This window comes from Alnus glutinosa, chromosome 1, assembly GCF_958979055.1.
Source record: "Alnus glutinosa chromosome 1, dhAlnGlut1.1, whole genome shotgun sequence".
In the NCBI taxonomy this organism is placed as follows: Eukaryota; Viridiplantae; Streptophyta; class Magnoliopsida; order Fagales; family Betulaceae; genus Alnus; species Alnus glutinosa.
The window spans coordinates 44102279-44118380 of NC_084886.1; the positions used below are offsets into that span (position 1 = coordinate 44102279).

The 16102-nt window shown below is 35.3% G+C and overlaps 1 protein-coding gene across 1 annotated transcript; it reads right to left on the minus strand.

Moving 5' to 3' along the window:
• Positions 1-771: 771 nt before the first annotated feature.
• LOC133851439 (uncharacterized) lies at positions 772-10673 on the minus strand. The gene is made up of 17 exons (XM_062287876.1): positions 10213-10673; positions 8921-9018; positions 8099-8218; positions 7454-7543; positions 7218-7333; positions 6674-6773; positions 5163-5234; positions 5028-5075; positions 4869-4946; positions 4668-4787; positions 4217-4322; positions 2922-3085; positions 2492-2626; positions 2011-2141; positions 1275-1337; positions 1085-1163; positions 772-1008 (listed from the first exon to the last, which is right to left on the minus strand). The coding sequence occupies exons 1-17, from the start codon at positions 10535-10537 to the stop codon at positions 943-945; spliced, it is 1911 nt and encodes a 636-aa protein (XP_062143860.1). The 5' UTR covers positions 10538-10673; the 3' UTR covers positions 772-942.
• Between the last annotated feature and the right edge of the window lie 5429 nt (positions 10674-16102).

Below are 16102 nucleotides of genomic sequence, written 5' to 3' on the forward strand. Positions count from 1 at the left end.
CGAATTTTAGTATCTGATTGTTGGAATCCAACAACACTAGCCGGACTCCAGCCCTGGAATCTGGCAACTGACGTTGGAATCCGGGAAGCCAAATTCAAGCAAATCATGCCAAAATCTGGCGACGTCGCTGGAATCTGACCAGTACAGCCAGAATCTGGTTTGCCGAAATTCGGCGATAGCAGCCGGACACCACCGGGTTCCGATGGTGGTTGCCGGATTCTATTTTACACTATTAGTGATTTTTTTCGTACAAGCCATACGCCGGAAAATATTTTCAAGAACAGTTTCGGTCGAAACAAACGGAGCATTAATTTTAAAAATTGTTACTTTCTTAGAGTGTGATTTAAAAAAAATTAAAATTTTAAAATGTAGAAAAAATTGCATTAAATGGATAAAAATAATTAATTAAAACACTTAGATACGTGAATAGAGATTCAATAGATTGAATAATACTATTTAATCGACTATCATAGAATTGAAACAATTGAAATAATTTGACAGTAAAAATTAACATTTGAATTAGCATTTGAAATTGGTAAAAAAAAAAAGAGACTTAAATTTTCCTATCATGTCATCCTAATTATATAGCAATTTACTAAACAGCATTACTTAGATATATTTGCACAGCTTATTTTGGTAAATTTGTTTTTTAAAAAAAAAAAACTGAATGAAGCAATCTTGCTGCGATCAAACCAATGAAAGGATGAGTTTTCCCAACATGCTGGCTCTTCATTCTTGCAATGTTTTGGCATGTGCAATGCACGAAAGACGTTGAAATAGAATGTTAGTTAGGATTAATCATGATCATGCTCTAACTGTTTCTTTATACCCTGTCACCATCAGGGCTTGTATAGAAAGAACACTGTTTGAGTCAACAAATGATAATTTATATGACCATCACTTGTCATAGTGTCATGGATAGTCTACAACACAAAATTTGCGTTAATTGTCAGTGGCTGTCCCATTGAGCTGCGAACAGTAGTATGAATATGAATCATGAGCAAGCGTCTGCAGAAAGAGAAAGTCAGTCTTATCTGCCAAACCAATTCAGAAAACATTGAGAAAGCCAGGATACTCCAAATACCTGTTCTTGTGACTGGAAATACATGAAGGGTGTGTAATGTAAGAAATTTGAGACCCTAGAAGTATATATATCAGCATACCTGCATTACAAGGAGAATATTTAGAATTACACTTCAACTTCAGTTACAGCCATGACCAGAATTCTATACAATTAAGATCTGAGTGAAGCATGTCAAGAAAAGAGAACATACTTCTCAATTTGTCTCATCAAATGGCTTTTGTCCCACAGACCTGCACGTGAAAGGAAACCCCACCTAATGCATGACAGGTACAGCATGTCAGCTCTATGTTCAGAATGAGTTAAATCTATCAGACTATCATGTATCACATAAAAAATAAAAATAAAGATATCCCCTCTTTTCAGTGTAAACAAAGTAAATGCATCAAGCCAGAAGTAAATTCAACTTAGCAGGAACAAGTTATCCAAGTCTTAGAAGGACTTGATGTGAGATGTGAGGTGAAGCAACAGATTTAGATAAAAGATTTTCATGTGAAGAAATTCTTAGGAGGCCAGAAATTAACTGTACTAAATGGTCATCTTGCGCAGCAGTTTTTAGATTCCAATTGACTTTAAAAAAAAGGACCGAGGAAAGAAGATTAGAAGTTCATCAAAGATCTATGACAGATATTCTAATACTAGATTAGTAGTATGAATAAAACCAGCATCATGATTCATGAGTCAGGTGAGTCGAGCAGCATAAAAAGAATTGCTTTCCCTACTAAAACCTAATGGTGTGATCTAACTTAGCTGATAATGGCTCTGCCCAGTTATATTTTAAACATCATCCAAGGCAATGAATAATCAGTATAACCTCATTTTCACACAAATATACAATGAAAGCAGTCTGAGGCTAACAATATAGAGATGATTTGATAGGTTAAGGAGAGAAGGGGTTCTAAATCAAAAGTTTGCCGAGCTCATCTCACCTTTTGTTGAAGAGCTCCCCATCTGCTTCTAGCATTGGAGCAATTTTTTCATCTAGTCTTTGCATAACAATAAGTAACTTTTGCATGCTTTCTGTGAGTTCTTCATCATTCATGTTAGTAGCAGCAAGGGTCTGCAAGTACACGGAGAAATTTCATATGTATTATCAAGAACTACATTGCCAGACACACGATTTTGGAGATCATTAAACCTATCAGGTTTGGATTTCTATTCATTTAAAAAAAAATAGATGACCAACTAATTTAAAATTTGCGAACAATATAAATGCAAAGCAATATAAAGCATGCTAAAAGGAAGGGCAATATGAAAATATGATAAACATCACAAGAACAAGTACATGAAGAACACCACATTGAAACATGATGAACATTACGCAAAATTACAAAAACGAGACAGCAATGCAAAGGCAGGACAAGCTATAACATTATAAATAATATGAGCATATAACAGGACAAAGCTTACTTGAGCCGGACGTGCTTTTGTACGCCTTTGCAGAGCAAGCCGAAGTTGGTTAAAAAGATCCCCTACTACCTCCTTTTGATTTATAAGCTCTACTAGTGATGCTCTATGCCCTCGACTAAGAATCAAAGCACTATACTGCAGTTCAGATATTTCATTAACCATAAAAAGACTCTCGTTAGTATAAAAGACAAAGGTGTCAACAAGATTCTTGCATAAGTGTTTTCATCTTTAGAACCAACACGGTTCAATATAAAGCATCATTTGGGGCTTGGAAATATTCTTTTAGATTCAATTTTAATTTCTACTATCAAGTCTAATATATTATGCCCATCACAGCAAGCGATTCAACTTCAGAGACATCTGAAATTCCAAAAACATGTATGATTGCCTTTCCCCTATAGCATGCAAAGCAAATGTCAGATACACTAACCTCCTCTTCCAATTCTCGACAAATCAATGCTGTTCGCCATCGAAGATGGACTTTGGATTGACTCACATCAGTGTAAATATGGTCACCAACATACAGTATCTCATCTCCATGGATATTTAAGGAATTCTCAACCATTTGAGCACTTCCTCCTGAATACAAGCCCCCTGTAGAAGAAGGGTAGAATGAATTCATGAGAATGTCGAATCATATTGATAAAGTCAAAGTATAGACTAGTAATGTTTAATGATAAATACAAACCACAAAAGCCATTCATATAGCTTGGCATGTATTTAAAGATTTCTCAGCAGTCTTAGTAATGTTGGTTGAGAACAGAAAGAGGAGCAATTTTTTTATCAATTTAAGAATATGGTCATTCATAAATCATTAGCTTCACGGCACATCATTAAATGGCCTGGTGGTTACTTCACATTAATTATTTGAAATGCAAGATAGCTTGATGCTTATGCTAGCGTAATAAGCAATGATTTCACTTGCTCCATGATATGCTTATATTCATTCCCCAAATCATCTACCACCCAATATAGCTTTTCACACGGTGTACAACCATGATATGCTTATATTCATTCCCCAAATCATCTACCACCCAATATAGCTTTTCACACGGTGTACAACCAAATAATACAGTACCAAAGGTGAGATTTGGACGCAGTTTCTCTTTGCATTATGTGGACAATTTTCCAGTACTTTCGACAACGTAGAGCTGCATGGGAACTCGCTTAAAAACATTTTCTTGTGTTCATTCTTTGACTGGTTGCATGCTTTGGGCCATATACATTATGCTTCTTTTGTGGATTTCATTGCTCTTTTGAATTTTAGATTGTAATTCGTTGCATTATAACCATCCTGAGTAATAATTATATATATATAGGCTGTCAATTAACATACTTGTTGTGCTTGCATGCCACTTAGGCAGGCACTTCTGGGCAAGCAAAGCCCACACTAAATGTGACAGAGCAAAAAATCCATAACCTAACCATATGGCATGTTATACGGGGATAGTATATTTTCTCCTTATATCTTATTTATTGCTTGGGAAGCCCACTCCTTAAACCTCCAGTGTGTATAAATTCTCTCTGATGACTATGTTATAATCAGTATAAAAGGACATTCTTCTCCAAACAAAAATTTATTACTAGGTTTGTGCATCTTAGAAACAAAAGCAATTGTAATTAGACAGAAGAACATGATAAGGTAAAAGTTTGAACTTCTTCGCCTCAGAACTAAGACATACAGTGCAATGATTTAACAAGAACAAGGACTAAAATATCAATAACCTGTACGAGCCTTGAAGCATGGACTCATAAGGCCTTCCCCTGTCACCACCTCATACAACGGTTGTGACATTTGGAAGAATTCTGGCTTCCTTGCTGAGACTATTACCTACACATAGCGGGGAGGGAAAAAACACATGTAGTGTTCATTGATGCTCTGTTAGAATTCCATTTTTCATTAATCTTTTTCTTCTTCCAGAAAAATGAAAAGAGAAAATAATCCAATCATGTGAGAATGATAATGTTCCGGGAAAAAAAAAAACAAGGCTGATGTTTCAGGCATGATTAGGAAAGCAATGATAGTGAGAATAACAACATTTTTGTACCATACTTCAAAATACGGTCCCAACCAGCACTTATACTATTTTAGTTTGAGCATTAATTAGCAAAGGTCCTAGTCTCCTAGAGAATAATAACTAGTCAGTGCAGCATAAAGTAGAAGAGGTCTACTCACAATATCAAATAGGTCTCGCCAACCCATATCGTTGGGAAGAAATCTGTTAAAGGAATGCTGCATCATCTTGTCTGTGTAATGATAATCTGAGTTGGTAATAAGCAAAAGCTTTTTACCAGCCTGACACATGCAAATCCAGAGTAACTACGGAGTAAAATGATTTTACATGCTATGCAAAGATAAAAAGTTACAATACAATACCTCCTTTTGGTCCAAAAGTGCCAAAGGCAGTTCTGGATCAGGCTCAACAAACAGTTCGGGCTTAGACATTATCTCACTCTGTATGAATGCCAAAATTAATAGGTTCTTATGAACCAAAATATTGAACACCAAGAAATCTATATCCATGGTTATATGTACCTTAAGTCGACCTTCTACATGTGCCTCAAAGAGGGCTCTTCCAACGGCCTGAAACCATCTCAAGAGTAAGAAAAGAAACAGATATAACTTATACCAGTATACCACTACCTAATAAAATTTTCCCAAGCATATTGCCTTATAAAGCCCTTTATAATCAAGTGGACCAAGTTCTGAAGCTATTGCTCCATCATCCAATCTGTCGACCATCTGAAAGGAATCACATGACCTTAATAAAGTTCAATACATTGCTGATTACACAGGAAAAAAGAAGTAGTATAATATACAATGACAAGTCAAATCTCAACATCTTTGTGAAAAAATGAGGCACAGTACATAAGAAGCAACTGAAACAATGCTATAGAAACTAAAGGTTACTAGATACAAGATCATCATAGATGGCATGGAAAGAAAGTTAGCAACCCTTCGTATATAGTGCTTCTGTTTAAGAGAAAACTTGCATTCTGGTTTTAACTTGTCTCCATTCTTAACAAATTAAACCAATCTGTTCTAAAGTGTCCAACAATTCTATTGTTTGGAACATTGCTAACTCATATGGAAACTAATTGATACAAAAGTTTCTGGAATCAATCGACTTGTTTCTCTTTTCCCTCCCATCTTGTCCATTTGGAACCTATATATATAATCACAACATAAATTTGAGAAATCTCCACATTTTCTGAATTTTAAAATTCTGAACTCTCTATATGAAATTTCAAGGAATTTCATAGAACTTTATATGCCAAACTGATATCAAAAACCAGAATTCATGGCTTTCTCATGCACTTGTAATGGATATGGGCAGAAGAAAAGGCCAGTCGACATCAATATGGGGGTACCCCTGCCTACTAACTCATTAAAGTCAGCTTTAATAAAATGGGAGAAAGGGATGGAAATGTTATTTCTCTCAGATTAAATGGAGTTCTAAAAGTAAATGAAAGTGTAAGAGACCTCTACAAGCAGCATAATCAAAATGAGAAGCCCTTCTAACAACAATATTTATATTATAATGATAATGTCAACATGGACTGGTAAAATTCAAGCCTAAAAAGAAATAACAAGGGAAACTACACTTACCCCCTACAAACTTAAACTTACACTCAAATTGCAATGTCCCCCAAATTTTAAAAAGTTGCAATGTCCCCCCCCCAACAAAAAAAAAACTACTTAGCCCTTTCACTTAACCCCATCTGTTAGGGTTTTTGTTAAATCCAACAGAAAATGGGTCATGTGCAATACACTTGCATCAGATTAAAAATTCAAAAAAAAAAAAAAAAATGTGGGAGGCCGTGGGTCTCCATGGCCAAGGACTAATAGACTGGATTTATCCAAGGGCATTTAAAATGTGGGAGGCCGTGGTCAAATCCAACGGCATGATTATATTTTCACACATATGATAGGGGCATAATAGACATTTTATGTCCCGTGTGGTTCACGTGTTACGTTTGTCGTCCAAGTTAACAGAAAATCCTAATGGCGGGGGACTAAGTGAAAGGGCTAGGTAGTTTAGGGGTTAATTGCAACTTTTAAAGTTTGGGGGACATTGCAATTTGGGTGTAAGTTTGAGGGGGGTAAGTGTAGTTTCCCCTAATAATAAATACAAGATGACTAAGATGTTCAACATTATCTTAGACTATAATATAAACTACCTGCATATAAGCCACAGCTTCTGAAACAGAGAATAAAGTATTCATGAACTCCCATCGACTTTCCTTCCGCAGATCCACCAATTCCCTCCCATACATCTCACTTCCATGCATATTATAAAACATATTACTCCAGTTTTTTTTTTATACAAATGATACATCAATATACTAAATGTTGACGAAACCAAAGCAATGAATGTCCTAGACAATGAGGCAGTCCGTGAGAGAAAGCAGTAAACATAATCCATGTGCAGGGATATAAATTCACTAATTAGCATCACGTAGTACATAGACAATACACTGGAGTGAAAGCCTGAAATAGAACACAAGGTATAATATATTGGCCTTATGTATATATATTTTCTCCCCAAAAGATTGGATCATAATCAATTTTTTGTAGAGGACATGTTCTAGCTAATTAATAGACTGGATTTATAATTGCATGTGCACTATTAGACTCACTCTTGCTCCACAGTTCAGAAAATAGGTAGGTCAGCTTTCCTGTAAAAAAATTTGCTTAATCAAAATGATAAGATTCAAACCATACCTTACAACTCGAGTAGATAGCATCTTGGTGCCATGCATAGCCCTCTTTATATAACCAAATCGATCAGCCTTAACCAAGTTACCTCTCTCTTTGTCTATCACAAGGCCTCTAATAACCTAAATGGCACAATTGAACAGCATGTGGTTAGCATCATTTCAGAAAATTCAAATCTCAGGACTACAACAAAACGTCATCATCTATAAACTCTTCAAGTTGTGTAGAAGTGAATATATCACCAAGTCTGGGTCGAACGCAAGTCCATCAACAGGAAAACCCATGTTCCTTAAATTCTCCATACAGTAGTCATATGCCCGTCCTTCCCAAGCCTGCAAGGGAAAAGATCCATGACAGACAATTCCAACCATCCAAAGGGGGACACAGCCACCACTGTATACATTTTTTTTTTTTTTTTGATAAGTACAGCCACCACTGTATACATGAAAAGTCTACTGGATACATATGAGTTAGGTGAATAACTTCATTCCTACTAATAAACTTCCTAGCAACATCTAACATCTATTTGGTGTCTTACATGTAAAAAATTGGGATCTTGATGCACATAAGTCAAAAAAGAGGAAATAAAGGTCTCCACCAGTCTTCTTCATCTAAGCTAAAAACATTAGACCTCACCAATGTGAGAAAAATAAAAGAAAGAAGGAAACTCAATAGAGAGCTATATGTGATCTGATGCGTCATTTAGCATAAGTAAACATGAAGATGACACCAGTCCATTACCCCAGACATTTACCATACATTTATGGTGAAATTCAGGATCTGAAATAAAAATAACTACAACACACTTGGGGATTCAATGAAAACGAATTTGCTTGATCGTTACTCGTTAGTATGTGTGTGTGTTGGTCTGTATATATTAATATTACCATCACATTATAGTGCATCAAGGTATAGTCCATGTCATATCCAATGGCACTGATGGATCGGAGATTCAACGTACGAGTGCAGAATATACCACGAGGTGAGAGTCTTGACGAATAAGGGCTCTGCATGTTAACAAGGAAAGTCATGAAATTGGCAAAAGAGCAGGGGGAAGTAATAGAAAATCCAATTAATTAAACAATAAAAAATTAAAATATTTCAGTTTTCGATAGTGTTTCAACTGAACAAGAGGAGAACGAAGGGGAAAAGAAACAAGTATTTAGTAGACACCAGCAACTTCAAAAGTTCAAAGTTCAGTGCATTTGCCCAATTCATGTAGGAAAAATGAAAACAAGCACAATCTCATATCCTGAAAAGTACGAGGGGTAGTATCAAAATAGAAAAGCAAGGAATTATAAATAGAAAAATGTGAGATGAAAGTGAAAAAAAAAAAGTGAATGTCAACAGCAAAGTCAGGAATATGTATAGAGTTAATAAAGCAGAGATTGAAGAGATAAATTTTTAGCTTTAGAGCATCATCACGTACCTAAATACAGCTTCAGATTTGATATTCTTAATGAAGATGTAATGTCAAATTTATAATTACAGTTGAGCAAGAGTTTTAAGATGATTACGATTAGATATGAAAAATCACATAGAAGACTAGCAGCAACTACCTTATTAATATTCAAATCCCATTAATCAAGGTCACTAGTTAATAAAGATCTCCAGAAAGGAGAAAACACCCCCTTTACTTAGCCGAACAAAAACAAAATATTTATACAATTATAGGAACCAAACATAGTTAAGGAATTGGTTCACTGCACCGGGATACCCAAGTCTGTAAGCAAACCCTCAGCTTCATGAGCCTCTGCCCTGGCTACTTCCTCAATGGGACCTTCTAAGGTTTCCTGACCATCAAGTCCTACATGGGAAGACCAAAAAGGACATGGTTAGTAAAAGTTGTACAAATGATTTAGATATCCTCACCAGCTCATATGACTGGCAGGGTTTAAAAGGAAGATTAATTATGAAACAACAAGTCATGCTTGCTTTTGGTAGCATGATGGCATTCAAGAAAAATATGAAGGTAGAACAAGAAACCAAGGCATTGCTAAGTGCATTGAGCCAATGACAGAACCACTAAGAAAAAAAAAAGGATTCAAGTTTAAAGTGCTATGAGAGCCAATAAGCTCTAGCTTGAATGGCAATTCCTCCCTCCACAACAATGGGGTGGACGGCTAGGATATGCATTCAAGACTCAAAGGGTGCGCCTGTAACTTGACAATAAAAAAAAAAAAAATGGAATGTATAGGTGTAACACCCGTCCCATATTAATTTGATGAGTGGCCACATATAGTGACTGGTTTATAAAAATACTCATAGATGCTAAGTTCCACGTTACTTACTTGTTGAAACTGTGCTTTATAATTGATTCAAGAGAAGCTTCAAATTGACTAATCCTTTTAAGGTAATAGCGCAGATGAGCCTATCACTTTCCCTCGATCGTTACAAATTGTATCAGAGCCACCTAGTAATATCATGTGATACTGGAGCACTGCATAACGTGACCTTGACGAGAACATCAAGAGTTTAAGGGAGGGATATTATAACACATCGGTCCCATATTAAGAAGATGAGTAGCCCGCATAAGGTGGGTTGTTTATTAAAATACTCATGGGTGTTAAATCTCACATTACTTACTTCTTATGTAGAACTAAGCTTTATAAGTAATTTTAGGGAAGTTCTAAATTGACTAGTCGTTTTGAATAATAGCGCAAATGTGGCTAGCAATTTTTCTCGGTAGTTACAACAAGAGCAAATGGTGGCCAAAGGGCAAGTTGGTCGATTAAAGTAGTAAGGAATAATAGAGTAGTTGTATTCTGTATGATATGTGTTTTTAGGTGCTTATTTATTTACTTATTTTTTTAAAAAAAATTATACGTATCACCAACAAAAATTAGAAAAACGAGAATGAAGCCAATTGAATAGCAGAAGACAGAGAAATTTTAAAATGCCTTGCAATTGAGCAGCTAAAAAGACATTAAAGAAATGATAGGAAAACAAAGAAAACAGAATAGAAAAACCAAAAAGACATAAAATATGTATATCGTTTTACCAAAAGCCTCAAGATGCTCCAACTTAAGATTCAAATCCCCTTTGGTGCTCTGTCCCAGATAATCAACGTCGCTCTTGCTGGAAGACGTGACCGAGAACACATCGCCTCCAACGGACTTGGCGTCGATACTGCAGCGGCACGTCCTCCTCACCGGTACTGGAACTCTGCCAGAGATCATATGCGTATTACAATGATGGATATGAGAAGTGGGTGGTCTAATTAGAACTGGGTTTCTGAGAAAGTTGGTCGAGGCCACTGATACAGCTAAAGGTTTCTCTCCGAATACTGAGAATTTGCCCAAACCCTCTGTCACATACATGTCCATCTCTCTCTCTCTCTCTCTCTCTCTAGCGTCTACGTGTTGCCGGTTCTTCTTTTGAGTTTCTGAGCAGAGCAACTAGTGGACGAAAGACCGCAACTTGTGGTGACCAAAGTCGAAAATATCTTTTCGGACTGAAAGTGAAGGACTCAAAAGGAGAATCTTTGTATCCTTTTGTCGCCTTCGGGTTTTTACCGTTGTTCGTCAATGCCACGGTCAGCACACGCTTTTCCCTTCCCTCCGTAATTTTCCGGAGAAATTATTCACCCACATCTTTTATACATCTTTACTATCTTATTTTACGGGGCATTTTTTTTTAATAAAAAAAATAAAAAAAAAAAAAAAAAATCTACGCCATTAAAAGTTGGTTATTAAAAAAATAAATAAAAGGTCACAGAAAATGAGGTGGAGAAGAAATATACGTAAGATATCATTTCTCAATTTTCCTAAGTTGCAATACTGACAATACACGTGTATTTTCTTTCATTTTTTATTTTTTAAAAAAAATGTAAAATAAGGAGTCTCTTGAACGAGCCACGCAAATCTAATGATGATTTTCAAAGTAAAATCACAGAATGAAAATATATAGCACATCTCTTTGCAATAAGCTACTTGCTGTATAAAAATATTTTGAAATCTCCATGTAATATGCAAAAATAACAAATAGGTCCCTATATCCAACTTCCGTTTAATTTTTTGACACGATCCGTCAAATAACAAACATATCTTATAGGTGAACACGTATTATAATCTAATTGGTCCTGACGTAGTATTTGACGATTTCTATCAAAAAATTACATGAAAGGTTAATGCATGGGTTTATTATTTTTGCATACTGCATCCACGTGGAACTCTAATAATGTTTTTATACTATAGAAACTAAAAAGCTTATTACAAATCCATGTAACTAGATTGACCGATTTTTTTTTTTTTTTTTTCTTATTTCTTTTATACTTGTATTGCTTTAGTCTTCACCGTCCCCAAATCCTAGGAAACATTTGACAATTTTGCCGCTTATAAAGCAAAGGACCGGCTCCTCTTTATTTCAAGTAATCCTAATATTCTCTAAAATAATAAAATACAATTAGAGCAACTAAAAATCTAGCAACACATATTTTAATTAATTATTTTTATGTTCACATAATATATGTGTATCCATAACTCTGTCTCGTCACATCAAACCAGTCAAAAAGTACTAAAAAGAATTACGTAATATAAAGGACCACAATAACAAATTTCAACATATCCAGGCTAGCATAATGGGATACCTTACCAAATTCTCACGAACTTGTACCAAATGATTCTAAATCCTCCAACGTGCTCTAACAAGAAGGATCCTCGATCTGCAATATTATCTGAATCAGACCAATAATGATAATAATAATCCATTTCTTATTATCAGGTATCTTGGAGTTTTCTATTCTTTCAAATAGGCTAACAACAGTCGATTATGATGTTTTGGTCTATAAAATTGCTGGCCATATTGATTCTTGGTCAGCAAGGAACTTGTCATTTGCTAGAAGGCTACAACTTGTCTCCTCTGTTTTGCTTAATATGCAGGTCTATCGGGTGAAAGTTTTTATTCTGCCTGAAAGAGTTATTTTTCTTATTCAACAGAAATTTAACCGTTTCTTGTGGGGGTGGAAAAGACACTAAGGTACATGTTAAAGTTTTATGAGATAAGCTTCGTAATCCTAAAAGAGAAGGTGGGTTAGGTATAAAAAATCTGGAAGTATGGAATAATGCTTCTATGTTGCAGCATATCTGGACCCTTTTCACTAAGGCCGGATTTCTTTGGGTGGCTTAGATAGAAGTGAATAGGCCAAAAGGAAAGAGCCTTTGGCAGGTTCCTATCCCCAATGATTGTTCTTGATGTTGGAAGAAGTTGTTGAAACTTGGAAATGCTGCTAAATAATTTTTGATGTTCAAGGTTGGGAATGGTTCTTAAATTTTCTTTTGACATAATAAGTGGCATCTCGCAAGTTGTCTACTGAATTGTAATGGCTCTCGTGCAGTGCATGAATCTAGTATTCCCCTTGATGCTAAGTTGTCTATTATCATTGAGGGTGGGGATTGGTTCTGGCCCTTTGCTCAGTCCAATTTAATTGTGGAGATTCAATGTAGGCTGTTTGAGATTCCTATTGGAGGTGCTGATTTGCTTGTTTGGCAATCTCCCAATAGTGTTTATTCTTGTACAGCAACCTGGGATTAGTTAAGAGTTAAATTTCCGATTGTTATATGGTGGAAGCTGGTTTGGCACTCTCTGGCCATCTCTCGGCATTCATTATTTCTTTGGTTGGTATTTAGAGAGGCCATAGTGACTAAATACCGTATAAGCAGTTGGGGGTATTCTGGAAATGTGCTCTGTTTGTTTACCATGCTTGTCATGAGAGTCAGGAGCACATTTTCTTTCGGTGCGGTTTTAATTTACGGATATAGAGGAATTTGATGTCTGTGTGTCTCTTCACTAAAGTTCCGTCTAATTGGGAGAAGGTTGTGATCTGGTGTGTTTCTATGCTCCGAGGGAAAGGCTTACAGACTAACCTTGGCAACCTTTGCTTAGGTGCATGCATTTATCATCTTTAGCAACAAAGGAATGCTTTTGTGCACAACAGCAACTTGAGTTTTGAGGATGCTATTGTTAAACAAATAACGTCGGAAGTTCGTACTTGGATTCTTGCTAAGGGATCCTTTAAGAACCTCGATAAATGTATAGAGTTTGTAATTAGTTGGAATTTATAGAAGTTACTGTCATAACATTTGTTGTTGTTGCTAGTTTTGTTGTAGCAATGGTTGTATAGGTTGTTCTGGTTGTACAGGTGGCTGTCCCATGTTGAGGTGATTCTGGGCCAGTGTTAACTGGCGAGTGTAGTTTGTTGAGCTTTTATAAAATTCATTTATTCATCCAAAAAAATATAATCCCCTACGAACTAGATCACTGAACTTCAAATTAAACCCTAATTATCACTCACATTTACCTTGAGGTGTTTCAAAGCATGATTTAGACCCTAATTCTATCGGATGCCCAACTAGAATAGAAGAAACAACTTTATTGAATTGATGTCAATAAATGGCTTGGTTTCTTTTTATTAATTTGTTATTAGGGAATACGTTTGTGCAATTTTATGATAAGTTATTTTCCGGGAAAATTGTACAATCGGTCTTTGTGGTTGACTTAAATTACAAATCACTCCCTATGATATCAAAATTAATTAAGAGATCTATGTAGCTGGCCAAATTTACAAATTGCTTATTAGAATCAAATTCCGTTAAAATTTTGACAGATTATGTTAGGCACCACATTAGTACCAATAAGATAGCGACATGTATCACTCCTAATAAAAAAAAAATGTAAATATATTCAAAATATAAATATATAAAACTTAAAAAATTTATTTAAAAAAAAAATGAAAAAAATGGAAAGCTACCCCTTTGGGAGTAGCCACGTGCCACCCCTAGATCCCTTTGGGGGTTGGCCATGCCACCCCTTTCCTTTTTTTCAATTAATTTTTTATTTTTTTTTAAAAAAAGAAAAATAGTTTTTTTAAGTTGTATATATTTATATTTTTTATTAAAAGTGATATGTGTCGCCATCTTATTGGCGCTGATGTGGCGCATAGTGGAATATATAAAAAAACAAAAATTAACGGAATTTGACTCCAGTGAGCAATTTGTAAATTAAACCAATCACAGAGATAACTGAATTAATTTTGATACTACAAAGAGTAATTTGTAATTTAGGTCAACCACAATGACCAATTGTGCAATTTTTCTTTATTTTTCAGAATAGTTCAATTGACAGCCTGATCTAGATAGCCTTGTTTTTTTATGAAGCCTATGAGATAGAGAGTCCGATTGAGGAGACTGTGGTTCTTGATGTGATAAAATATATAAATAATGATAAGATGCAAGGGCCTGATAGATTTTCTATGGATTTTTTCAATGCTTGTTGGGATGTGATTAAGGCAGACATTATAGGAGTGTTCCAAGATTTTCATGCTCCCTTAATGCCACCTCTATCGCTCTCATTCTGAATAAATTTGAGGCTATTGATCTAAAGGACTTCCAACAAATTAGTCTTGTTTTATAAGATTATTGCCAAAGTCTATACCAATAAGGTTGAGAAGGTTTGTGAAGTTGTATTTTGAACCCCCACAATGCTTTTGTTAAAGATATGAAAATCCTTGATTCCGTTATCATAGCAAATGAATGTTTGAATGATAGGATGAGATCTGGTAAGCCAATGGTACTTTGCAAACTAGATATTGGGAATGCCAATAATCATATCAATTGGGAATTCTTACTTTATTTGTTGAGGATGCACAATTTCAGGAATAAATAGCACTCTTTGACAGCACATTGTATTTTGTTGGTATGTTTTTTTGGTCTCAATAAATGGCAATCCGTCCAGTTTCTTCAGTAGATCTCGTGATTTGAAACACCAAAATCTTTTGTCGCCTTTTATGGTTATTACTGTTATAAAGGCCTTAAGTTTTTTTTTTTTTAGAAAAAGATTGCAACTGTTAATAGGGTTTTCTCTCATGCTTAGGTGAAAGGTCAATGCACTCCAGAGTGGTTAATATATCACACATGGTTTTTTTTTTTTTTTTTTTTTTTTTTTTTTTTTTTTTTTTTAATGCTTCTAAGTTGTCTCCAATTTGAATATTAATCTGACTAAGTCAGAATTAGTTCAGGTGGGTAATGTTAATAATGTGGATGACTTGACTAACATTCTGGACTGCAGGATTTCTCATTTGCTTTTGAAATATTTTGGTATTCCGTTGCGGGCCCCTTATAAGGCCAAGTCTATTTGGGACGGTATTACTGAAAAAGATAATGTTAGTTGACTAGTTGAAAAATGATGTATTTGTTAAAGAGTAATATTTCTTACACAATTTTTGTACAACTTTTATACAACTCTAACAACTTTCTTTTAAAATCAGCCATTGAATATTTAGGACCCACATGTTGGAAAACAAATCCAATGGTTGATCATAACAAAAAGTAGTTAGAGTTGTGCAAAAGTTGTGTGAGAGTTGTGTAAGAAACATTACTCTTTGTTAAAGGGTATTAGAGTTAACCTTATTAAAAGCATATTTTCGAATTTTGTCTACGTATTTCATGTATCTTTTCTCTCACTCGTAGTGTTGAAACCGCATAGAGAAGCTTCATAAATAAAAAATAATAATAAAAAAAAATTATGGGGCAAACTAGGCTAAGAGTTCAAATTTCATCTTGTAAGTTTGTCCGAGGCTTGTTCTTTGATCTCTTTGAGTGAGAGTTGAGAGATGTTTTCTAGACGTACAAAATTTTTAAAGGTAAGAGATAGCTAAGCAAAACTCTAAGGGCAAATGAAGGATATTGGTCCTTTCTTTTTGTGTCCCTTTGTGTTGAAGTCCTAAGGAACATTGGCCAGTTGCGTGACTGATGCTCAAGCCCATAGATAGCACCTGGTTCGGCCCAGCCCAAAGCCACGAGAGAAGGGTCCAACTAAATTCCGAATGCCTAGCCCATTGATCATCGTCCTACTTTAATCTCTGAGCCCCATTGCTGTTTGGAAAAGAAAAGACA

Bases quoted from the DNA above. Each gene is read 5' to 3' on its own strand.
- LOC133851439 (XM_062287876.1), bottom strand. From the start codon at position 10,537: ATGGACATGTATGTGACAGAGGGTTTGGGCAAATTCTCAGTATTCGGA. The intron at 5,076-5,162 runs GCAATATGCTTG...AGATGGTTTCAG, and splicing joins ATTATAAAGGGCTTTATAAG to GCCGTTGGAAGAGCCCTCTT. The intron at 1,338-2,010 runs GTGAGATGAGCT...GTCATGCATTAG, and splicing joins GGGGAGCTCTTCAACAAAAG to GTGGGGTTTCCTTTCACGTG.